The 25,134-nt window shown below is 39.7% G+C and overlaps 1 protein-coding gene across 9 annotated transcripts in view; it reads right to left on the bottom strand.

Annotated features, from left to right (window-relative positions):
- Positions 1–1,143, bottom strand: part of CASD1 (CAS1 domain containing 1) — a 63,415-nt gene extending 62,272 nt beyond the window's left edge. For 4 of the 9 annotated variants that reach the window (XR_006298495.1, XR_006298496.1, XM_043588882.1 and 1 more), the window contains exon 1: positions 740–1,142. Coding sequence is in view for 6 of the 9 variants with exons in the window: in XM_043588882.1 (XP_043444817.1) it covers positions 740–872 (133 nt within the window). In the remaining 3 variants the exon portion in view is untranslated. Of the gene's footprint in view, positions 1–739 lie in introns of all 9 variants that reach the window. The other 5 variants (XR_006298497.1, XM_043588878.1, XM_043588880.1 and 2 more) reach the window with 2 other exon arrangements.
- Between the last annotated feature and the right edge of the window lie 23,991 nt (positions 1,144–25,134).

Genomic DNA, 25,134 nt, shown 5'->3' with positions numbered 1-25,134 from the left:
GCCCCACTGTCTTTAATTGGTAAAAAAGTGTGCAATCAGAACCCTCTAAACGTTTCTGAATCACGCAGGCTGGGTGACACCTCCCCCATTTGGCCAAGGGCATCCTTTGCCAGCTGTCGCCCCCGCGGCAGAGCAAAATGGGGCGGCCCTTGCCGCTGTCCAACAACAGCTCGGCTTAGCCGTACAGGGCAGAGGCCGGATTAAACAAAGGCGAAAGAGCCAGACCCCCAGGGCGCAGAAATCGACGACCCCAACTCCGGGCAGAGGTGTCCCCTTGCAGGGAGGCCTCCGCCTTCGGCGGCCCAGGCTAGCACCCCCCACCCCCACCCCCGAGGGCCGCGGGCCCTCCCTCCTGCACTCGAGCCCCGGGCCTGGCGCGACTACCTCGGCCCAGCTCGCGCTGGTGCTCGGACCCCGGCAGCGACTCGGGCCAGACCCGGGTCGGCTGCCCGACCGCAGCGCTGGGCGGCTCGGGGTGGGGGGGCGCCAGGACCACGGGCCCAAGTCCAGGGGCGGCCCGCACTGGAGTCCGCTCGCTAGGCCTCGGGCGCCCGGCCCGCCGCCGGGGCCACCTGGGGGCACGTGGGGCCACCGCCTCCCCCCGGCGGCCCGGCGCGCGGGCGGGCGGGCGGGCGGGCGAACGCGTGAGCGTGGGCGTGTGTTGGGCGAGGGGGGCGGCCTCCAGCCGCCGCGTCGCCTCCTCCCCCGGCCGGCCCGGGCAGGGGGAGGGCCCGCTCACCTCGGTAGCGGCGGGAGGCGAGGTGGCACGCTGCGAGGAGCAGCACGGCCACCAGCGCCAGCACCTTGGCGCTCCTCACGCTGAAGTAGTGGTTGATCTCCCGCTTGCCCAGGTTGTAGGCCAGAGCCGCCATCTTGGTTCCTCCATGACAACAGTGCGCGGCGGAGCGAGGAAGGGGCGCCGCACAGGGGCAGCACTGGGGCGGCCGCCGCAGCCAGGCTAGGAGCCGCCGCCAGCTCCCGCGGCCGCCACCCGCGCCTCCCGCCGGGGAGCCTGACCCCGCCGCCGCGGCGCCCCGGGCCTCCACCTGGCCCTCCTCGGCCGCGGCCGCCTCAGCGGCTTTCCCCCACGCTCGCCACCCCGGCTCGGCGGTGGCGGTTCCCCAGGCGCCCTGGACGCCTGTCTCCTCCCCTTCCTCCTCCTCCCCTTTAGCCTCCTGCCTTAATAGCGGCTGCGCCTGCGAGGGGGGTCCGGATGCCCGGTGCTCCGGGGTCACGGGCTCCTGATGGCCCTCTGGGGTCACCGGGTCATGGGCGCCAGCGGGCGGCGGCAGCGTCAGGGGCATGGGGATGTGGGGAGAGGGGACGAGGGGTCCGACCTAGCCCGAAAGCGAGCTCTGGGGCTTTCTCCTGTCGTACTGGCCACTACCTGAGTCCAGGTTGGGGCAACAGAACTACAGTTACGGAAGAAAAGTACACATTATTCCACTTCTTCCTTCCGCAACGCACCCTTTCCTGAGCTTTCTACCCCCCTGAACCTGCCCAGCTGGATGCGACGTCCCAGGGGCTCACGGTCAAGCTAGCTGGTCAGTCTGGCTGATCCTAGGTGCTTGCCAGATGTGGAAACCGCTGATAGCCCTAGCACTCAACCCACGGGTAAGACCAGTTTCAACTCCTAAACTCCCTTTCTTGGCCCACTTCTTTTGAAACTTGAAAAAAACTCCCCAGTTTGCCCAGTTCCAGTGGGCAAAGGCACACTGAAGTACAGAGGACAAGGTACGGAAGGAAGCTAGGTTAGTGCAGGTGTCGGGGAGAAAACATCCTCAGTCTTCATTTGTATTTACGTGAGGTTAGTAGGTGGATACGCCAAACATTAAAAAGTGTGTTCATACTAATCATTCCTGTTCCTAAAGATGGTTAATGTTTTTGTGGTTATCAATAAAGCAAGCATGCCTTTGCTTTTGTTAAGCTCTTGTTACCCTCACCCAACTTTTTTTTTTTTTTTTTTTTTTTTTTTGGTCTCTCCTGTGCTGCCCCCAGATGGGAATGGTTATTTACTGTTTCCCTATCTACTTGCCTTGTATAAGTGAGTCATTGGTTAGTTGGGGTGTTTTCAAGTATTCTTTACAACTTTCCCATTTAGCCATTCCTGAACTCGTGTTTATGAGCCCCTCTTAAAATTATAGAATGTTAGGTTTGAAGGGACTACTGAGATCTTGTCATCCCAATTCTTTTCATCCAAGGACTCTTTTTATTATGTTTTCATCCATGGACCCCATATCTTGAAAGATTTTGTCACTTAAATGAAATCACATACATCACTGTCATGGATGTAATGCTAATAAGCAATAAAGTTAAATAAGTGTACAAACACTAGGCTCTGTTCCCTGGAAATGGTCGCTTAATTTTGGCTGTCACTCTTCTGATCCAAGGTTGATCACATGCTGGAAGAATTAAATCTGATATTGTAAAAACCAGATAAGTAACTCTGCTAACAGCATATGGTCCACCAATAACATCCTAGAAATTTCTATGATGTCATCAACAGCAAATTAGAATTTCTGATCAGCGTGTGATAACCAGTGTTAGCCTGTGGGGTTGATTTAATGCCTGCCAAAAGTAAAGAAACTTGACATTTTATTTAATTGCAATTTCCAGAAGGCTTTCTGAAATATTGTAAATAGCTGGTGGACTTCTTTCTTCCTTCCCTCTAGTTTAAAGCTAATCCCTCTCCTCTCCTCTGAATCTCTTCCTGTCCCCCTTTCTTGGGGTGTTGATGACTCCATCAGTCATCCCTATGTCAATCATCCTCTCTCTGTGTCTTCTTTAAACTCTCCCTTTCTCCTGTTTCCCTTCCACCAATAAGTTTCTCTTTTTAGGGAAATACATCCATGGACTCTGTATTTCTGTGTGTTTACTTTTCCATCTCTCTTTCCTTCTCTGACAAGTATCTAGAAAGAGGAGTTGACTTTGAGGTCTCCATTGGCTCCACTCCCATTCTCCTTTCTAAATAACTCTCAAATATACTGCCTCCTCTCCATCCTCTTGTTGCCTTGGTTAAGGCATGATTTCTTGCCCAAATTTCCCATTTTTTTAAAACTCATCTTCCTCAATTCTGGCTCAAAAATCCAATCTTACTACCTCTCTGCCATACCTCTAACCAGACTGAACTTTTTTTTTTTTCCAGACTGAAGTTTTTAAAGCCCAAATCTAATGATGTTAAAAACTAGACCATGGTTCCATGTTTATTTGCCTATCCCTAAACCATCCAGAATGTTTACTAATGCTCTGCAAGTTACATCAACCCTAATAAACTGATAAAAAGAGAAAGCATTTGATAGGAATGCCTTAAACTGTGCATTACTTAAAAGCAAAGCAAAAACAACCACATTTTATCCCTCTTCCCCCCTTCCTCCTCCTCCTCCTCCTCCTCCTCCTCCTCCTTCTTCTTCTTCTTCTTCTTCTTCTTCTTCTTCTTCTTCTTCTTCTTCTTCTTCTTCTTTCCAAATGTCTATTTGCCATTGTACCACAGGAGGTCACAGGGACAAAGCAGATAGGAAAAAGAGACTGAAATGGAGCAGCCAGTGCAGCAGGAGGAGCACAGTTTTGAGGTGAGAATCTTCTGGTATAAACTGTTTCTGCTTCACTGTATCCATTCATACTGTTTATACTGATCTAATTTTTTATTATGGTAAAATTGACATATAACATATTAATCTCAGATGTACAACATTATGACAGCATTTATATACACAGTATTATAGAATGATCACCACAATAAGTCTAGTTAATATCAGTCACCATGCATAGTTACCAAGTTTTTTTCTTGTGATGAGAACTTTTAAGATCTACTCTCTTAGCAACTTTGAAATATGGAATACAGTATTATTAACTATAGTTCTTTTCTGATCTGAAAAATTCCTCCTTCCTCTTCCCAAAGCTATCTCTTTCATCCATGCCTTGGGATACTATTTCATTTGAGAACTTGGTCTCATAAGTTTCCCTTCTTTATTTCTACCTTCAACTTTTCCCTCTTCACTGTTTGTCCTACATATAAGCTCAAATGTTTCCTATTTAAAGTACTTTCCTTAACTCACTACATAATCTCTCTTCTCCCTATCAAACCTCTTAAAGGAACAATCTAGTTATTGTTCCCATTTTTTCTTACTAGTTATTGATTTTTAAGCTCTCAAAAACTGAGTTTTGCTCCTATTATTTTACTTAAACCACTCTTTCAAATGTCAACCACATCCTAAATTACCAAATCCAACGTCTTTATGTTAGCTGTATCCTTCTTGACTGCACAGCATTGTTGGAATATTTGCTTTCTTAAAATCTTCTCTTTTTGACTTCTGTGCCACTACATCCTTCTGTCTCTCTTCTTTCCTTTCCTGTGCATCTCCAAGAAGAATCCTCTTGCTTTTTCAAAGCCCTTATATGGAAGTACTTTTCAGAGTTTTCTTGTTTGCTTACTTTTTCTTCTTGGGAAACCTATGTTGCAAGTTGGCCTCAGCTATCACACTGGATCCATGTGTGCGACTTGGATTTCTCTCATGTGCTCCAGACCTCTTTTACATATCTCAGGGATAGCTTCACTGAGTATCTCATGGTACCTCAGGCTCAGTGTGTTGAATACCAGTTTTATTTTCCTTCCAAGACCATCCATCCTATTATGTTTACCATTTAGTTTATTGACACCACTATCCTCAAGTCATGCCTGCTAATCTTTGACTCATCTTTCTCCTCTGCCTAATCTGAAGTAAGGTTTTTCAACTGGGGGGTGTGATCACAGATGAGCCATTTGATAGTTAGAATAAAGTGCTAAAACTTCTATTTATAGTTAATTTCCATTAGGAATGATTTTAAAAGACAATTTAGGTGATAAAAACAAACTTTGTTCAACACCTCATGAAGCTCCCTTCACAGAGCTGCAAAATGGGGTGGAAGTCAAGGAATTTTTATTTTATTAAAAAAATTTTTTGCGGGGGCGCCTGGGTGGCTCAGTCGGTTAAGCGGCTGACTTCGGCTCAGTTCATGATCTCACGGTCCATGAGTTCGATCCCCGCGTCAGGCTCTGTGCTGACAGCTCAGAGCCTGGAGCCTGTTTCAGATTCTGTGTCTCCCTCTCTTTGACCCTCCCCCGTTCATGCTCTGTCTCTCTCTGTCTCTCAAAAATAAATAAACGTTAAAAAAAAATTTTTTTTAATGTTTATTCATTTTTGAGAGACAGAGAGAGACAGAGTGCGAGTGGAGGAGGGGCAGAGAGAGAGGGAGACACAGAATCCAAAGCAGGCTCCAGGCTCTAAGCTGTCAGCACAGACCGTGAGATCATGGCCTGAGCAGAAGTTGGATGCTTAACCGACTGAGCCACCTAGGTGCCCCTGGGAATTTTTATAGGATTAAAAATAAAGAACAAGGAAGAGAAAAAAAAAAAAAAAAGAAACTATCTGATTGGCTGGAGTCACATAGTCAACCTTTTTGGCATGAGAAGAAACAAGGAAATAAGTATACAGCCCAGAGCTAGCTTGCTTTTGGGAATTGGCTTTACTGCATTTCTGGTTAAGTTGGGCATTTAGAGAAACACAATCTAACTTTTGGTTTGTTGTTATGGCACCCGTGAGCAGGAATGGCTCATCTTAGGCCTAAAAAGTTATTTCGACATTCCTAACTACAGTAAAACAGGGTTTTATTACTATTTCATATAAGTACATCAGTACTCTAACTTGGTCTATATGTAGAGTCATGTCAAGTGCACTTGGAGAGGAATCCTGAGGGGAATGTGGGAATTCACATTTGTGAAGAGATCAACAATGGCTCACTTAATTTTTTTTCTTTAAGCATATTGTGCCTATGAACCTAGCAAATGGATTCACAGATTGTATTATCTACTTTCACTTAAACTCAGAAAATAGAAAGTCACATTAAAAATCTCTATGCTGAATGGGAATTAAAGATGATTCTAATTATAAAGGCACTAGTGGTGCACCTGGGTGGCTCAGTTGGTTAAGCAACCGACTTCCTCTCAGGTCATGATCTGTCAGTCTGTGGTTTGAGCCCCGCCTCGGGCTCTGTGCTAACAGCTCAGAGCGTGGAGCCTGTTTCAGATTCTGTGTCTCCCTGTCTCTCTCTCTGCCCTTCCCCTGCTTGTGCTCTGTCTCTCTCAAAAATAAGTAAACAAAAAATAAAATAAAATAAAATAAAATAAAATAAAATAAAATAAAATAAAATAAAATAAAAACACTAGCAAACAAGAATATATAGAATGGAATCTTCTATAACTAATACAAACTCTTCATCAGTTATATTACATGGTTTTAATTTATTATATACACACATATGGATATGTCAGATATATATGTAGATTATATATCATCCATGACATTCATAGATATGGACAACTTAAATCTGTAAGAAATCAGAAAAAATCTTGAAGTTATCAATATTGTTTGAAGTGAGAATTTTCATTTGCTCATTGTAAACCATAGATCTTGTTGTAAAATACATAAATCTTGTTTGAGGTGAAAGTTACTACTAATATGAAGCCATCAAAATTAACAAGCCATTTAGAAATTAAGCATCCAAACATGAATTAAATCACTCTCTTTAAGAGCAAAAAAAAAAAAAAAGTTTGTGAACACATATGAATGTTTCAAAGTACATGTATAATATTAGTTCATTAGTAGAGCAGTACATATTTTATAACTAAATAAATATGCATTAGTTGGAGGAGTGCATGCTGAAATTGTAACTGAAATCGGGTGCACATCAAAAACCCCAAATCACTTACTTACTGAATCACCATATCCTGTTTATTCTGGCTTCCTCAAAGCTCTTTCCTCCCTAGAATGCTCTAGTTCAGGTTCCAACCTAATCATTGGAAAAGATTCCCACTGAATTCCTTCCACTAATGTCTCACCTTTTCAATCTCTTTTTTTGCTAATTGCTGCTAGAGTTGCTTGTCTGAGGCTTATATTTGGTCTTGTCATTTCCCTGCTTAAAAACTTTGGTGGTTCCCTGTTGGGACACAATGAATTCCCAGCCTCTTAACATGTTTAGAGTTGTTTGTGGTTTGGCCTAAACTGCCATTTCTTCTGTTTAGCTCTCATTTCATTCAACCATGCTATCCCACAAGCCAGGAACATTATATATCTGTCACTTTTCTCTTACTATTCCTTTAACTTAAAATACTTTTTTCTCTGCATCTCACATTCTACTTGTTTAAAACCTGTCTTCTTCCCCCCCCCCCACCCCCTTTAGCTTTATTGAGGTACTATTGACAGATACAATTGTTTATATTTCTAGTGTACAATGTGATGATTTGATATATGCACAGTCTGTGAAACAATTACCACAATCAGAAGAACTTTCTCCTTTAAAGCCTGCTCCATTTTGCCTCTTCCATAAAGTAAGACATGGCTCCTTATGGGAATATAACTCCTTTCTCTGATTTCTCATAGTACTTTGTTCCTGTCTGTGCTTAAGTATGCATTCAACACAGGCCCTGTCCAGTCAAAACAGATATCTTCTTTACTTGTGCATACTTGTGTGTTTTGGGAAATTACCAGCTCAGTCTTTTGGGATATATCCCACTGTGCTTTATAATCTATTCAGTTATTATGTTTATCTTTGTCTTCTTCATTCCTCTCCTTCTAGATTTTATGCATTGGGGCACAGGGAGTTAGTACTTTTTGTATTATTTATAGAGAAAACTTATGAAAGACTTAGAAATGGACCAAGATATTGTAGTTGTCTTCAATGGAAAACTAGGCATTGTCCAGACTATCTGATTCTATCAGGTCTCTGAATCTTTTATTGTCTTTGAGTTATTTTACATTGCTCCAAGTTATATAATACTTATAGTAATGCAAATGATTTTTGCCCATAGAAATGCAAATTGTATCTCATTGGGATTCAGTTGATTATTGCTCTGTGGATATTGAGCAGTTTTGAAGTTTAACATTTGTTAAGCAAATTTATTTCACCATTCCTAATGCCATATATGTGTGGTTCTTTTAATTCTCCTTTGAACCAATTGTAGTATCTTCTGGTTCCTTCATTAATTAATGAATTAAAGAAAAGCTTTGACACATGTTCATTTTATATCTGTATGAAAGTCTTGCTATATCTTCTTCTAAAAATTATCTTTTAATACATGACTATGACTTGAACTTAATAAATATTAATGTTTCTCAAATCCAAATTAAAGGTCATTTAATGAAGAACACTGGAAAAAATTGAGGCGCTTTTCTTCTAGGAATTTTTGAGAGTATCAATAGTTTCCAAACTGAAGTTTGACTTGTCTGAACAAGTGAACAATCTCCTACAGGACATTTAAAGCTTGTTTCTGTCGCAGTGAATTTGAATATTGGTCTTTGGGGTCTTTGATCAAGTTGAGTATACCCAAAACAAAACAAAACCCAAATATACAATTTGTATTTACTCAAGTATTCCAAAACTGATACAAAAAAGAATAAGAAATTCTAAAGTGTTACTCAATTACTTATTACATTACATCATTTTTTTTTTTAGCCAAAAGATTTCACCTTGACAAAAATTACACAAAAATCTTCTCAATAATCCTTTGGAAGTTGTAAAAGGTAAAATCTTCATATGCGTTATAATAGTCTAAATGTAAGAAACACATCCTGAATGCACCATATGTTCACATCTGTCCTTCTTGTCTTCAGATTGGGAAATGCTTGAGAATCAACCTTAGGTCTCTGTTTTTTGTCTAAATTCTCTGCATATCCCAATTGTATTCTCTTTCTCCCACTTTTTCAGCTTCTTTTCTATCTCCTTTTCTTCCACTCCAATTGTAGTGTTTCCCAAACATCTGTACTTCTGAGAAAGTTCTTCACTCCCTACCATCGGATTCCCATTCACTTCACTGTTTTGGACAAAAGTGGAATCAGAGAAGACGAGAAAAGAGTGGACAGATTGGAGACAGACTTTAGAAGCAAAATAGACAACACTTACTGACGGATTGATTGTATGTAGGAGATGAGGAGGAGAGAGAACCAAGGGTGACTTCTGTTTTTGGCTTGAGCAACTGATGGCTTCAGGGACCATTTACTGACATGGGGAGACTGGAGTGGGAATGAGCTTGGAAAGATGATCAGAACATTGTTTTCAGTTGCTTTTTGTTTACATTGAAATGTGTTTAGAAATTAAAACCCAGAAAATACAGTATATACTACATTTTCTTGTGTGAAATTCTGCTGCAGCCACCACTCTCAATACCCTCTCTCGAGGACAGAAAAATGAATCTCCCCCTCATTCCAAGTTGCACACTTTTTTTTTTTTTTAAGGATAAAGGGGAGAGGGATGGTAGTGTAACAATTATTTTGCCCTAGGTCTTCCTCAAAGGCTGAGACAAATTCTCCTTTCTGTACAAGAGTTGTTTAAATTAGCTGGAAATTCACAGTTCACTGCTTTTTAAAAGGCACCCTATCCCTTAGGGAAGGAGAATATGAATATCTCCTACTGTTTCTAAGGTGAAAGATGTTAACCATTGATCAGATCAGATTGGGGCAGCTTGAACGAGAAAAAAATTCTAAATGACCTGCCTGGTTTCACAGCCTTCTGGCCCAAATGGTACTGACATTTTCATTAAGCAGGTTAAGGAAAACAATAGAGGTTAATTAACTTAGTGGTGTTTCAACTGAAATGGCCGAAACTGCCCTAGGCCTCAGGTAAGTCTAATGTTGTTAGTCTCATCTTGGCCTTCCACTTTACACTATATCACCTTTGAAGGTCTGTAAACAAATTAGAATCGCTTTTTGTGTATGGCTGCGTAGCTCACAGGGATGTGAAAATATATTAGGTAACGTCTGTAAAGCACTTTAAATGATTTATTCTTGAGCCAGTTTTTCCTAAGGGATACTTTGTCTCACACGCTTCTAATTGCCATCTAGCTAGATGATAAAGAGCAATCTTCAACTAAACACTTAGTGGGTTGCAGGAGATGACTCATAGATCTTTTTACTCTATGCACACAGAACATATACTTACATTTCCCATCATGAAATTCTGCCTTTTTAACTAGCATATTTTTCTTTTTGGTGACATTTAGATATCATTTTTGGTTTGCAGAAGTGGCAGGTATAACTTTGTGGTTGTTAGAAAAAAAGTTTTTACTACGGGGGTAGAATAATGTAAAAAGAGCGTAGGTTTTGAAAGAATGTTCAGGGTTTGACACCTGGCTTCACCATTTACTCGCTAAACAATGTGGCAAATCATTTTGCCTGTTGAACTTCAACTCTCTTACTTGTAAAATGAAGATAATAATACCTATCACTCAAGGTTGTTTTTCTGACTAAATGAGTAATGTATAGTTTTTGACACTTAGGTGATGCTCAATAAAAGATTCTTTCTTCTTTCAAAGTTCATTGTCACTTGTAAATTCATAAGCTATCGTTCTTAAATTTTCTCTCTACCAGTCAATATCTACAAGTTAACATGTATGTCATAGAGACCAGGTGTTTAGTAGAAAATAGTCAAGTACAGATATATTCCTTTAGGTAGTTAAATAATCCTTGGTTTAGTCTGTTAAACAGTACACCAAAATGATATTGAAAGGTCCTGTCCTTTTTGCTTTATTTCTAAATTTTAAATAATTTTGCTAAACAAGCTACTCTTTAAAAATTTTTTTTTTAATGTTTTATTTATTTTTGAGACAGAGAGAGACAGAGCATGAGCAGGGGAGGGGCAGAGAGAGAGGGAGACACAGAATCCGAAGCAGGCTCCAGGCTCCGAGCTGTCAGCACAGAGCCCAACGCGGGGCTTGAACTCACGAACCGCGAGATCATGACCTGAACCGAAGTCGGCTGCTTAACCGACTGAGCCACCCAGGTGCCCCAACAAGCTACTCTTTTGATCATAAGTAACCTATATAGATTATTTTTGATCATGCACACACACACACACACACACACACACACACACACACAAGTCTGGTTTCATTATGTTTGTTTACATAGTTCAGCAAAAGGTATTAACTAACAGTATATGCCCCTTTGAGCATTCAGTATTGAGCAATTATATAGGCCAAAGAATTAAATTCTGCTGAATAATTTCATTAAGGAATATAGGATTCAATCATTTAAAAACATTTATTTTTTTTCCTATCCCAAGATTGGGAAACCAAGCTCAAGAAAATCTCTCCACCAAGATTTCACCTTCATTGCTTATAGATTCCAGAGAACTTCTTTCTACTTGAAGTCCCAAATACATTGTGGTTCCTGGCCAGCCAGTGAGTGACGTAGCCTATGAGCTGTGAGGCTTTAATCATAAAACAGGTACCAGACCAGTTTTCTTGGGTGGTACCTGTTTTATGGTTTCTTGCTTTTACACATAAAATACACATGCTGCTTAATGATAGAATTTCCATAACTGATTAAATGTCACTTATTTTCAACTGTGACCCTCAGGTATGACCTTGTGTGACAGTGTCACAATTGAAGATAATAAGATTCTCTGTTGGTGTGCAATATATAATTTTTTATAAGAATTTGACACCTGGTGAAAACAGCTTCTTAATGACCCAGTGCAGGTAACTTCATTTTCATGGAAGGTATAGATACTCAGTAAAGGTGTTTTGGTTTTAAATTCTGAAGGAGGCACTAAGAGTTAGAAGCCACTTTTTAAAATGTTTCACTTGAAGTTGAGAGTTAAGGAATTAGAGGTAAATTACCAAGTAAGAGAAAGGACTTCTTCATACACGTATCAGAAAATAGACAATTAACAAATAAATGCCTTCAGTATTCCAATCCAAATAACTATAATTAAATTTAGTTCATTTATGCATTTATTTAGTCTCATGTATTTAGTTTTGTGTATTTATTTCTTGTTCTGCTGCATCTTGCTTTGGTCATCAGGCTGCTTTCGTGAAGTCATCTGCTTCTAAAGTAGAAAGGGTCTTGGAAATCCCAACTCGTTCCCACATATATCTGACAATTGTGCAGGCGGTGTTATCTTTATGCTCTAGAGTTGCCACTCATGAGCCTATTTGTTGAAATATCAACAATTAAAAGAACACACTACAGTCCTTTCTGTGAAACTCTGACATTGTCTTTCTTTTTCGAAGATACAAATTTTGACCTCTGAGCCTTTTGGCAAGCATCAGAAGATAAGAGAAATCACAAGACTAAGTGATTATGGTTATTTTACTGTGGGATTCAACAATGCCTAAACTGAAGACAGTGCAGTCTCTACTGAGTGCAGTACATGATTTTTTGTTTTGTTTTGTTTTTGTTTTTGTTTTGTTTTTTTTGTAATAATATGATTAGTATTTTTCCTGGGAGTAAGAACGTGTTATGAACAATGAGAGCCCTGACAGATCTTCAGGACCTTTCAATTCATTCTGTTATGTGTACAATCTCGGAAACATGTATATGAGTAATATTTTATGTATAAAACTTGGGCTTTAATTTGACACTCTTTTGATTAGTTCTTACAATAGTGTTGAGCTAATCAAGAAATACAAAATATGTCAAGAAAACAACTATTTGGGGCATCACTTCTTTTATAAGGCAAAAACCCCAAATCTTCATGAATGTCCAGGGCTCCTATGGGAAATTTTTAGAGGTTTTATGTGTAAAGAAAAAGGATGAAATTTTAATTTTTCTGAATCTAGGCTACGATAGTGGTTTGCTACGATAGCAAACTCAAGAGTTAACAGAGTACTTTAAATCACCTATTATGACAAGATTGGGTGTGCCTGAGGAACAATAAATTGGCCACCTATTAACCAAAGTGACAATACAATATTCTAAATAACAAGAAGGCAACACAGTTGCAAAGAATCTTAGATCTTTCAGAAATGAGGAACTTTATGTTTTTGTTGCTTACTAATCAAGGGCTTGACAAAGTAAGCACAAGACACAGAAGACTGTTTTGATGTTTTGACGTGAAATTTCTGCCACACAGACAGATCACAGAGAATGTGAAAGAGTATCTATTTACTATCCCTTGTTAAGAAAAGACCAAATAGTTTGAGATAGGCTGTTGTTTTAATATATAGAAAACAAAATTCTAGTTTTGTATTAATACTATATGTAGCAATAAAAGATTCATGAGCTCCTTGCTCTACTTTTTAAATTATACAATTATAATTATATACTTTTTATAAATAAATCCATCAAAGTTAAGTGAACTTCCTCAAAACTTGAAAACATTTTATTTCTTCTTTTCAGACTCATTGCTTGCAGTTTGAGGCAAATACAGTTTGTTTGTTTGTTTGCTTGTTTGTTTGTTTTCTGCCAAACTGTAACTTCCTATATCTATTAAATACTTGTCTCACATTATCCTTGTTTACATTCTGGAAGAAACAGACCTTTTCAGACAAAACTCTTCTCTTCCTTGACAACAAAAACACATCCCATTCCTTGCATTGACAATTGCATTTTTCTGCTACTGTTGCTTTAGTATGGTCTTTGATTACCTGTATAGAGTATAACTCTCAGTCAAATAAACTATATTTCATAGAGTAACTGGAAGAGAAATGTAGAAGTATCTATTGTACACTGTTTAGCAAATTAGCAAAACTCCTGAATACAACCAGAAAACCCTCTGGAGTCACACACATTTATATTTACATTTTAAATTAGAAAAATGAGCACAGTCATTAACATGACCAACAAATACATCCACTGTAAGAAACAAAAGCATGCATATTAAAAATATGTCGAGAGACTGCATTTCAGTATTATATTTCACTTAGAAATTGCCTAAGTGTCCAAGGTTAGGCATTAAATAACTTCATTTTAAGAGTAGTCCAAGGTTTAAAGTTAAATAAGTATCTTGGTTAAGTTAAGTAGACATGCTGCAACTTAGACAATCACTTATCAGAATTAAAATTTAAGAATTTAGATGATTTATATTTACATAGTTTGGGAGTGAGAATTGAGATTCCCTATATCAATTTGACTTCATACTTGTTCCAGGAAATTCTTACTCAGGAGTATAAAAGATATAAACCAGTAAACAATTTTACTATTTGCTTTAGGAAATTCCTGAAAAGCAATTTATCCATATGATTTGTTCATCTGGCAAACAGCTCTGTCTCCTATCAGGATAATAAATTGCTCACTTGGCCAAATAGGTAGCTTATAAAAAAAACATTTACTTATTAAGACTCATGTCAAGAAGCTGGCCTTACTATATTTCTCAATCCTAAACTATTATGTCAAGGACTGTCCCCCGTGTCAATTAGTTTTCTGTCTTGACAAACTTGCCTTCAACCACTTAAGCCCAGATCCCCGAGCCCTATAATTATCCTTCCCTAATTTTCCCATTTTGAGACATTACTAGGATCTCTCAAGGTGGTGTTATCCCTTACTGCAGTAGGTCTAATGAACTTAGCTTTGATTGATCAACAGAAACCGTGAGTTAATAAATGTGTGTTGCTTTAAGCCTAGAAGTTTGTGGTAATATTGTTATGCAGCAATAGCAAACGAATACAACTACACTGATAAAACAAAGGAAGAATCAGATAGCTCCTTTCAAACCAAAAGTTTATCAAACCTGCCTAGATTGTAAAAGATACAACTTTATTATGTGAACTTGTATTTTTGTGCAAACCTGCTTCTGATCTTGAGGTTTCTGTAAGAAATTTTGAAGGCTTGTTTTACATGTCCATTTTTTTAAAAATTTCCTGAGACACTTGGGAATATTAGAGTTATATAAGTGCTTATTTTTCTTTATGAACCAGTTAGAATGGAGCTATTGGGATTTGAGAGACTATAATTTATTTATGTGCTCAAGAGGTAGGAAAACGTCAAACATCCAGTGAGAGGTAAAGGTTTTCTTCAGTTACAGATGCACAGACATACTGAGAGCTTGCAGCTTCAGCTCTGCAATCTCAATCATAGATTAACAATAAACACAGAACCATGACAACTCATAAGAGCATATCTCAAAGGGATGTTCTACCTTCACTGAGAATAAAATGTTTTCTTGACTGAGTTGAGTTCACACATAATCAAGCCAACAAACAAAAAAAAAAGGTTAACAAAGCAGATTATCCTCTCTCACCTAAAATATCCGTATTGTATCCTGACAATCACCTAACAGATCATAAAACTATTCCCAAATACTGCTATTATCAGTGAGGGATAACTTGTTAGCTGTACAACAACCAGACTTATATATATGTACACAGGGTGCTTTCTTGACTATGAAATCAAGACTGGCTCAGTGGTCCAATGTACCAATGGGTCCATGGGTCCAGCTGTAGAGTTAGAGAAGACATGAACAGAAGAATCGTCTTGACTAAGAGCCAGCAAAAGGAAACAAAAACTCCCACAGTGTACTCACAATGATTTAGGCTATTTTAGTATTGAAGAGTTTACATGGGGAGTAGGATGGCCAAAGGGGCCATATTACTGATGACCTTGAATGTTAAGACGTGACAGTGAATTACCGTTGGGTGTTAAAATATACTTCTTTTCCAAAAGATAAAATCATGACGTTCATACAGATATAAAACTAAATAGATGTTAAGGATTTTATTTAACTCATTAGCAAGGACACTGGTCATAAGTTCAATGGGGAATTATAAAAAAAAGGACACATTCATAAATCAGGAATACTGAAATAAATGTGCAAATGGAGGTAAAACTGGCCTCATGGGAGTAGGTGTGAAGGGAGGAAAGTTAATTGACTCTCCACCAGACAGAATTTACACAATTGTAGACAATAATTATTATGCATTGTTATAGGTTATCTCCATCTTACAAAATTGTAAAGTAACTCAAAGACTAGAATCAGACACTTGAAACAGTATGGCCAAATAATATGTTTTGTTTTGTTTTGTTTTTTTCACTGACAAATACTTAATCATAATATTTTCCTACAATGAAATTGACTGGCTTGATGGTAGAAAGTACTGGGCCACTTATGAGAAGGGCTTTAGATTTGATAGACAATTTGATAGTTGCTTAGATGTAGTAAGTGGGAAGAAAGATTCAAAGATCATTCATTACAAGTGTGGCAATTGCCAAAGTGGTTACTGGTTGCTTCATGTGGGCTAGGATAATGACGGCATGGTGCTGGAGACAATGAAGGGAAAATCATGGAAATATTTTAAGAGGAAATCATTTTAGAAGTTCGAACCTGTGACAAGAAAAGAGGCCTTTTGGTTTGGAGGGGGAGGGTTGCCATCTACTCCATTATCATTAGACACTCCTTTTTAATGATTCCCTCAAATAGCCATGCAATCTAAGTAAGAATAGTGTGCTTGCTCAGCCTGATAGCTCCTGGGTAAGTCCTTTGACTTTCCCTTTTGGAATTGACTTAGAATATATCACCTTTCCTGATGCACTTGACTAGAAATCATTTGTGAACCTACAGATAAAGATCAGGAGGGAATTTAGGAAAGTCCTGAAATGAACAGAGAAGACATTGCTTAGTAGTTTTCTTCTCCTTGTGTGAATTTGATTAGAGAATATTCTGAGTAAAAAAAAGAAAGAGAGAGAGAGAGAGAGAGAGAGGAAGAAAGAAAAAAAAAGGAGGAGGATTTGGAGAAATATCCTCTCTTGAAAAAGTTTCGTTGAAAAGGCATTAATATGACCAGGGATCTTTTTCAAATTAAAGATATGAAGAATACTAGGTTTATAGATATATTCTGTTTGCTTAGCTTAAGGTCCTTTGAAATTCAGTTTTATGTCAAATATATCTGCTCTAAATTAGTCAACTTGCTGTTCTGGTTTCCCAACATTTCAAAAATTTCACCTTAGTATCATCTCCTCTGTTTATCCATATATATAAATGAGGTAGTATATTGCTTTGTTCCTTGTTTAAGAAAGAAAAAGAAGGAAGGAGGGAGGGAAGAATGAAAGGAGAGAGGGACATGGGACAACAGGAATTGGGGAACAAAGGAAGAGAGACAAAGAAAAAGAAAGTGAGGGGACCCTTGATTCTAGTTACAGTTTGGTCACTAACTTGGAAGTTATGGAAGTTAGTCTGGCCACTACTGTAGACTTGGGATACCTTTTCTTTTTCTGCAAACAAGGTAGTAACAAAATCCTCAAACTACAACTTTCCTTAAACTCTATTAGACTTTCATTTATACTACAATGAATATTCAGTACCTCAGCTTGTGCCAAGCCCTATACTAGAGGCTGGGGATATGGTAGAGATAAAGGGTGTTCTTGCCCTCTTTAAACTTTTGCTCTGGTGGGAGGTACTAAAAAATAAACACACATAAGTAAAATACAATTTAATACAGGATACTTAGTAAGAGATCTTGTTTGTTCCTCCTCAATGGATGGCTAAAGCCAAATCTGAGATTTAAAAATGTGTTGAATGCTCCAGATTGTGAAGACAACAACAAAGAATTGGAGACAGATATCCCCTCAAGGCTGTGGTTGCTTAAGTAATTCTCCCAAGTGTCCTTTCCATTTTCATTCCACCTCTCCTAGAGGGGATTAGAGAGGAGAGAGAGAGAGAGAGAGAGAGAGAGAGAGAGAGAGAATGAGAGAGAATCAGCTGCCTGAAATGAAGGTGCTTGGCTTCTCCTCTACTGCATTTGTTACTAGAGTACTAGAGTACTATATTGTTGCAGAGTTGGGGAGGTGTCCCCTAAAAGTCACGTGAATATTTGTTTAACCCCAAAAGCAAAGGAAGGGGAGCTTCAAGACAGCCACCCATAGAGATTGAGGGTATCTGCAAGAAAGGAAGACTGCTTCTTGTTTTCTGCGGGGTCAAATGCTTATGCGTGTACTTGCTGATCTGTCTCTCTGCCATTTCCACATTGTGGAAAACCAATCAGAAACAAATGGCAGAACAGAGAGGAGTGACTTGTCCTCTAACCTGGGCATGGCAAATATATTCCCCAGTTCAAATAGACCCTGTAACTGTAGATGGACTTGAGCTGACCTCCCAGTAACCTTACCTGCTGAGTAGATCTTGACAACTAAGAGGTTGGTGACATACAAAGGGCATTTCCTGTGGGAAGGTCGGAAGAAGTGAGCCAGAATGGATTGCATATGCCAGGGGTCCCTCAGAGTTTTCTGAGGAACCAGCAGTTGGAAGCTTTTTGCAGGGAGAACATCAAAGGCTAGGTGGTGTTACCCAGAGAAGCCTCTATGACCAAAAGAGAACCTCCAACAAGCAGACAGTTACATAAGATCTTGGCTATCTTTTCTTCCTTTTCATCCCCAATTCCAGAAGCCCTAATATTGGAAAGATGAGAGAGGAGGAGTGAAGGAACATGCTGGGAAGAGACATCCTGAGAAAGAGAATGAGACTGAGGTTTATAAATGAGTGGATTTTTAATAACCGAAAGTGACCCAACAACTTTGGGAGCTGCCTGAGTTATTGTTAAAAGGCAGGGAAGGAAAATTGAACAGTGCAAGGTTGAAGAAAGTGGTTGGAAAAAAATAATTTGTATTCGTTCGTTTTCTGCTCATGGATCCCCCCCCCCCCCGCCCGATAGAGTTTAAACTATAAGTAAACTGGTTACAAATAGGTGGGATAATTGTGTTTGGTGTTAATGCTATGAAGCAAATAGAGGAAAGAGTAGAAAGTAACTAAGAAGATGGTGGTGGGGAGGAGGCTCCCTTCGCTATGGTGGTCTGGGAAGCTCTTTGAGTTGAAAACTTACATGAGAGACACTCATTCCAAACTCCAAATTTTTACACAGAAGTATAAAATGCTCTAAGGTAAGATCCAGAAATAAGGCCATTGTGGATGGATTTTAGTTAGTGAAGCAGGGGGTGATAGAAGATACTTCTGGCAAAGTGGGCAGAGGCCTAGTAACAGAAGGCCTGCAGGCCTTGATAAAATACTTTGATGGCAACTTTCTTTTCTCAAAAAATTTTCAAGCATTTTCTTGACCCTAGCCTCCTTGTAGAATATCCTAGATTGGTTAACCTAATTTTATTTAATGGATAACATATACTATATAATCATAAGTAATTTTGGTCTCAGAGGTAAGAAACTACTAAGACCTCTTACATCTGTTCTCTTAAGACCCCAGTGCTACTGTTATATCAAGATAGTTATAAAAAATTCATTTATGCTGCTCCAGGTCTCCTATCACTCAGCTCTTCATACCCAAGGATTAAATCCTTGCCCATCAGAGGGGTGCACATACTCAAGTAGTTATAATTGACATCTAGATTCTACATGATATATCTGCTTATCAAAGATTGAAGTTATGGGCTTAAGTGTTGTTGTAAATAGTTCATATTAATCATGCCAAAAGAAAGAACAAACTATTAATTTGCTAACATAGAGAAGGTATGGAGAACACTGGAAACATGGAAGCTAAAGATTCTGCTCTTTGATATTTATGATTTAAACCCCAGAACAGGAAATCCTCTTGGACTCAGCTTTAACCCCAGGGATGGAAATCTCTGGCAGGAGCAGTATGCATTGTCTCTCATTAGAGTGCAGTTTTTCCATAACCACGTTAAAGAATGCACAGGCAGCCAGGGACGTGTGCTGGGCCCTCTTGCAGCAATGTTCCTGGCTTCTTCTCTAATGTGAATTACAGACCTCTCAGCACAATCCTTAAACTTCTCCCTGCTACACTTATGCAAATAGTCACTCTGAATCCAACATGATACCTTTTGGTTAATCCTGGGACATTAAGTATTGCAGCTGTCTCATGGAAGAAACAGAGAGAAAAATTTCTGTTCAGTATGGAAATAACTCTATAAAGCTCATGATAAATGAAGGCTTATGAATAGTATATCAGTTATTGTAGTCATCATTATAGGAGTATATTTCCTTGGGTTCTTATGGGAAATTACTTTCTTTGGCACATTCTCGGGAATTATTTCCTGTGTTCCATTAGCTCCGTGGGATGACATACTAAAATGACGGATGCAGTTCTATTGTTTTGTTAGAGTGCTCTATAACTGCTCTTAGGGCTCCTTGTTTGAATGCATGTTATATTCTCTTTGAATATTATCTGAGAATATGATTCATAGTTTAGTCTTAATGTTTCCCAAAAAATGACTTAATGAACAAGAAGGAAACTTGTTCTGGTGGAAAGAGTAATAAACAGCAAAGCAGGTAATCCTTGTTCTAGTCCTGATCCCACTGCCAAGTATGTGAACTATGGCAAATTGCTTTAGCTGTGGAGTCTGTTTCTTTATCTTTTACTTATTTTTAAAATCCCCTTCAGTGTATGTTTTCTGTTATCCTAACATTTTCAGCATTTAGTAGATGATAACCCTTTACCGAAAAATCCTGCTGGGGAGGCAAAATTGAAGTACAAAAATTATGAAAAGATGTACAATCAAGTACTAACTTACGTAGTATGTTGGTAAGAGATATCACTTGCGTGCAACAGAAGTCCACAGACTAAGCAAAATTGAAGTTATTTCAAAAAGTATCATGGGGGGGCGCCTGGGTGGCTCAGTCGGCTGAGCGTCCGACTTCGGCTCAGGTCATGATCTCGTGGTCTGTGAGTTCGAGCCCCATGTTGGGCTCTGTGCTGACAGCTCAGAGCCTGGAGCCTGTTTCAGACTCTGTGTCTCCCTCTCTCTGACCCTCCCCCGTTCATGCTCTGTCTCTCTGTCTCAAAGATAAATAAACGTTAAAAAAAAATTAAAAAAAAAAGTATCATGGGGGCTCTCAAAATTAGTTGGAGGCCAGGTGGGGGCCAGGCTTGGGAACGGGGAATACTTTGGAGAGTTCTGAAGAGCAGAGAAGCAAGAAGTATAGCTGCCATAGCATGGCTGGAACAGTCTGGTCAGGATTCTGCTGTTACATTGACACTGCTACATGATGGTCAACCACTCATTTTGCCTCAGTTGCTCAGATTCATAGTGTAGGGTAAAAACATTCAATGGGCTGACATCAGGTGTACTTAGAGGTGGGACCCTGTCCCTACAATTACTCTCCAACTATGATCATGTACCAAAAGGGGAAATCGTTCCCTAAAAGGAAGCTAGAGTGCCTTAAAGTAGAATGGTTAATGACAGTTGTCCCCACATATATTCAATCACAGAGACTAGAGAAGCTAAGTTAATTTACACTGGAATTATTGAGAGACCTTATGAAGAAGGCTGGATAAACAGAAGTGGAGGTAAGGTCAATGGAGAAAGATTAAAAAAGAAAAAAAGAAACAACAACCACTGCCACACACACACACACACACACACAAAATACCCCACAAAAGAACAAAAACAAGCAAAAATAGATCTAAGCCACTATAATTCAGTCTGTTGAACTTTCAGTATTATTTCTAATCAGCAACATTGTACCTTTTCGTTCTCAGAGAAGCTTGATGTTCACTCATGGGAAAGAGAACGGTGTAACTCTTGGCATAGTCTATTTGCCAAACCCCAGCAAAATCACATCTTCTCATGAGAGAGTGCACCTGAGAGGCATCCTGAAAATGCATTCCCGGGACATTGTCCCAGGCCACCGAGGAATCTGGTTCCTCAGTTTCCCCACCCATTCAGAAAATGCCTCATCTTCTACATTATAAAAACAGTAAACACAAAAATATATTTAAAAAGAGGTAAGAAATCATATACTTTTGTCACGGCTATCACTTATTATTTGTGGGATATTTGTCTTCTCCCTTTCCGCCAACATTTTATTGATGGGTTGGAATAGTGTGGTTCATATGGTGACATTGCTTAGAGTTTCTAGCAACAGAAGCATACTCTCTTTCCACAGGACTGTATGGCTGTGCATGGCAACAGCCAGCCATCCCATTGTTAACCAATTTCAAAGGCTATTAATGATCAATGGACTATACCTAGACTTCTGTGGCTGAGATGTTCAAGTTAAATTTTAATCCCCCTTCACCCATACTAGAGTTAGAACTGGGGCTTATAGAACTTAATTAATTTTTCACAGAAAAAGAAAAACATGCTTTTTATGGCAGCAACATGAGAGAACCAAGAAAGACCTCCACCTGTCTCTGTCCCAACACAATTTCAAATAAACACATAAAACCGACTTCAATCATAACATTTTCATGAATATAAACTTGGGGATTTCTCTGTGCTGAGCATGCATATTAGGGACTCAATAAATATCGGTTGATTTAATTCAAAATACATATAGAAACTGATAGGGAAGCGCTTCTTCATGTTGGCTGTCATGAAATTACATTACTGTTGTTTGGGGTAGTCCCATGAAGTAGAACTCTCACTTCCCCCCAGAAGCAGTAGGAAAGCAAACAACTCTCTAGATAACATGGGTAAACATGAATAAAATATATTTACAGTATCCTACCTTGATGATGGATTTGCAAATCTGTCTGCTTTCAGATGTTCAAGACAGAGAAAAATTGCACAGGAAAAAAATCTTGTATTTCCTTATCAAAACCGGTGAAAGTAAACATGTATAGTAAATTGGAAAAAGCCTGTAAGTCTGGAATATTTTTTAAGTGTTATCTTTTGTGCATTAGCTTGGTGTTTTGGCAGTGAGAGGAGGGCAATGATTATTGACTTTCTCTTCTTTAATTTCGTTTTTCTTCCTCAAAGTGACAATCGACAATTGACACCAGTGGGATGAGACAACCACCAAAGTGTATTTTCCCCCCAATTAATTGTGAAGAAAGTGTTCTGTTTGTGGCAAATTCCTGCACATAAGGCTGACTAGGATGCCAGCAATTAATGGGCTGCTATGGTTAATGTTAGGGCACGGAAATGTGAAGACAGACCCAGTCTGCAAGAGGTGTGTTGTCGGGGCCGAGCCAGCAGCTGGCTTTCTAGACACCTTACAGAACCCTGTGAGAAGGCTTTATTTTGGTGAATTTATCACAGTAAATGATCTGGCCCTGAACTTGTCTAGGCTTGAAGCCCTGAAGTTTTAGTCAACTCAACGAGAACGGATGTATTTCTCAGTGACACTTTGATGGAAACCAAGCTCACAGGTTGATATCTAAAATTGAGTGCCAGTTTATTAATTTTTAATAGGAAAAGTAGTTGTCACACTAACCAGAGAACTATAGTCTATGACCAGTCCATTCTATTTCTGTTGATAACTGAATGTGAGATGTCAAATTATAGCCTGAAATTCACTTGATGACTATGAAATCAGAACAAAGGGAATGGTTAAATAAACATTCTTTAACTGTTAATACATTCAGGACACAGTCAACTTTTCTTTTCTCTTTCATATCTTTTGTTATTAGTCATTACAGGCTAAACTTAACCACTTCAGGGCCATCTTCCCTCATTTCCCAGCCTTAGGGAAACTTTAATCCTTCATGTACTGAGTTCAGGAGAATTCTATTTTTAACTTTTACTCTAGCAGGGTGTCATTTATAAAGCATAAATTAAGATTATAGGCACAGTTTTAAAATGTGCATATTGGGGGCCCCTGGGTGGCTCAGTCGGTTAAGTGGCCGACTTCAGCTCAGGTCATGATCTCGCGGTCCGTGAGTTCGAGCCCCGCGTCAGGATCTGTGCTGATAGCTCGGAGGCCGGAGCCTGATTCTGTTTCTGTGTCTCCCTCTCTTTCTGCCCCTCTGCCGTTCATGCTCTGTCTCACTCTGCCTTTCAAAAAGAATAAATGTTAAAAAAATTTTTTTTTTAATGTGCAAATTGGTAGCACATAGAAGTCACAAGTGTTCTCAGAAGGCTGAGAGTTTAATAAAGTTGAGTAATACCAGGGCGCCTGGGTGGCTCAGTCAGTTGAGTGTCCAACTTTGACTCAGGTCATGGTCTCACGGCTCATGGGTTTAAGCCCGATGTCCAGGCTTTGTGCTGATAGCTCAGAGCCTGGAGCCTGCTTTGGATTCTGTGTCTCCCTCTCTCTCTCTGCCTCTCCCCCGCTCGCTCTGTTTCTCTCTGTCACTCTCAAAAATAAATAAAAACATTAAAGAAATTAAAAAAAAATAAAGTTGAGTAATACTCAATCTCTGAAGCAGTAAGTTGGCTATTACCCACTGCCAAAGCGAGCCAGGAAGGATTTTCCAATTGTCGACCAGGAGAGAGACACCAAATTCTGACACATTCCTGTCTCTAAAGAAGTGTTATGTGGTGAGAATACTATATCATGCCTCTTTACAACCTGGATGAAATATCCACAAGTACTGTGTGTGTGATTTTTCTTGGAGTCCAGGCCCCCACATACCTTGGTAGCAGAAAGGAGGTTGTGCAAACTATGGTAGGCGAAATTAAACTCTGCTGGGGGTTGTGTCTGATGGGCCTCTGACTGTTAGAAAAGTCATATTTAATATGCATACTCCACCCTCACTTTAATTTTCCCTTACCTGTTCAGCAGAGGCTGGTGTGAAGGCAAGCAAAGAAAGTGAAGAACTCGAGGGTGTTCCACATTTCCACCCCCCAGAAGCAGACATCCTTGTGGCCCTGCATACACTGAGGAGGCCTGTAATCTAGGCATTCTAGATCACCTCCCATACTTGGCCACACTCGTACCATTTGGAGTAGCGGATCTAGGTCCAAGACCTAAACCCAAATGCCCAGGATTCATTTGTATGACTAACAAAAACAACGTCTCTTCCCTCCATTTCAAAAGGATTTTGTCCTTTTGTCCTGGCTTTGCTAGTTCCCAGTCCAAAGTGTTTTTGTAGATGGGATTCCTTGAAGATGTTCTGGGCAAAACAGTTGATTAAAGAGGAGTCTCTGAGAGGAAGCAAGGATGTTCCAGTTTGAAGAATTCCTGCCTCCGGTAAGGGAGAAGAGAAGGGAATGAGTTAGTATATTTCTGGAGAAGAGTAAGAGCAAGGAGGGAACCTGTTTGTTGGGAGGCAAAGTTTTCCAAATGTGATATAAAGAGCTCAAGCTTTTAAGTCATACAGACCTGTGTTTGAATTCCAAATGATCACTTGCTGATGGAGGGTGGACAAGTTGCCCAGCTTCTCTGCTGTAGCCCCATGGGTGTGATGAGGGAGAAGACATCTAAGTCACAAGTGAGACCACATGAACAAAGTGCCCATCAAGTGCCTAGACCACTGTGCTGTTCAAATGACAGTTTCTTTCTTCTTAACCCATGATGTTTAATTGTGACCAGGTGAAAAAAAGGACTTCAGGGATAATAACCTTTTCTTCCTAGTTGATTGAAAGTTTCTCTTCCTATAATGTGATTGCCCTGGTAAAACCCAGAGAAAAGCTCTTTCATGCCTTGTCTGCAGACATCCCCCCCAGCAATCTCTTTTCCTGATTCACTTAGTGTACTTACCCTTGCTGTGATCACCCATAAGAGAGGAGATTGGTTCAATTCAGCAATAAGGAGAAT

Source organism: Prionailurus bengalensis, chromosome A2 (assembly GCF_016509475.1).
Source record: "Prionailurus bengalensis isolate Pbe53 chromosome A2, Fcat_Pben_1.1_paternal_pri, whole genome shotgun sequence".
In the NCBI taxonomy this organism is placed as follows: domain Eukaryota; kingdom Metazoa; phylum Chordata; class Mammalia; order Carnivora; family Felidae; genus Prionailurus; species Prionailurus bengalensis.
The sequence above is the reverse complement of the archived record's forward strand: the minus strand, read 5'-3'. Positions and strand labels throughout refer to the sequence as shown.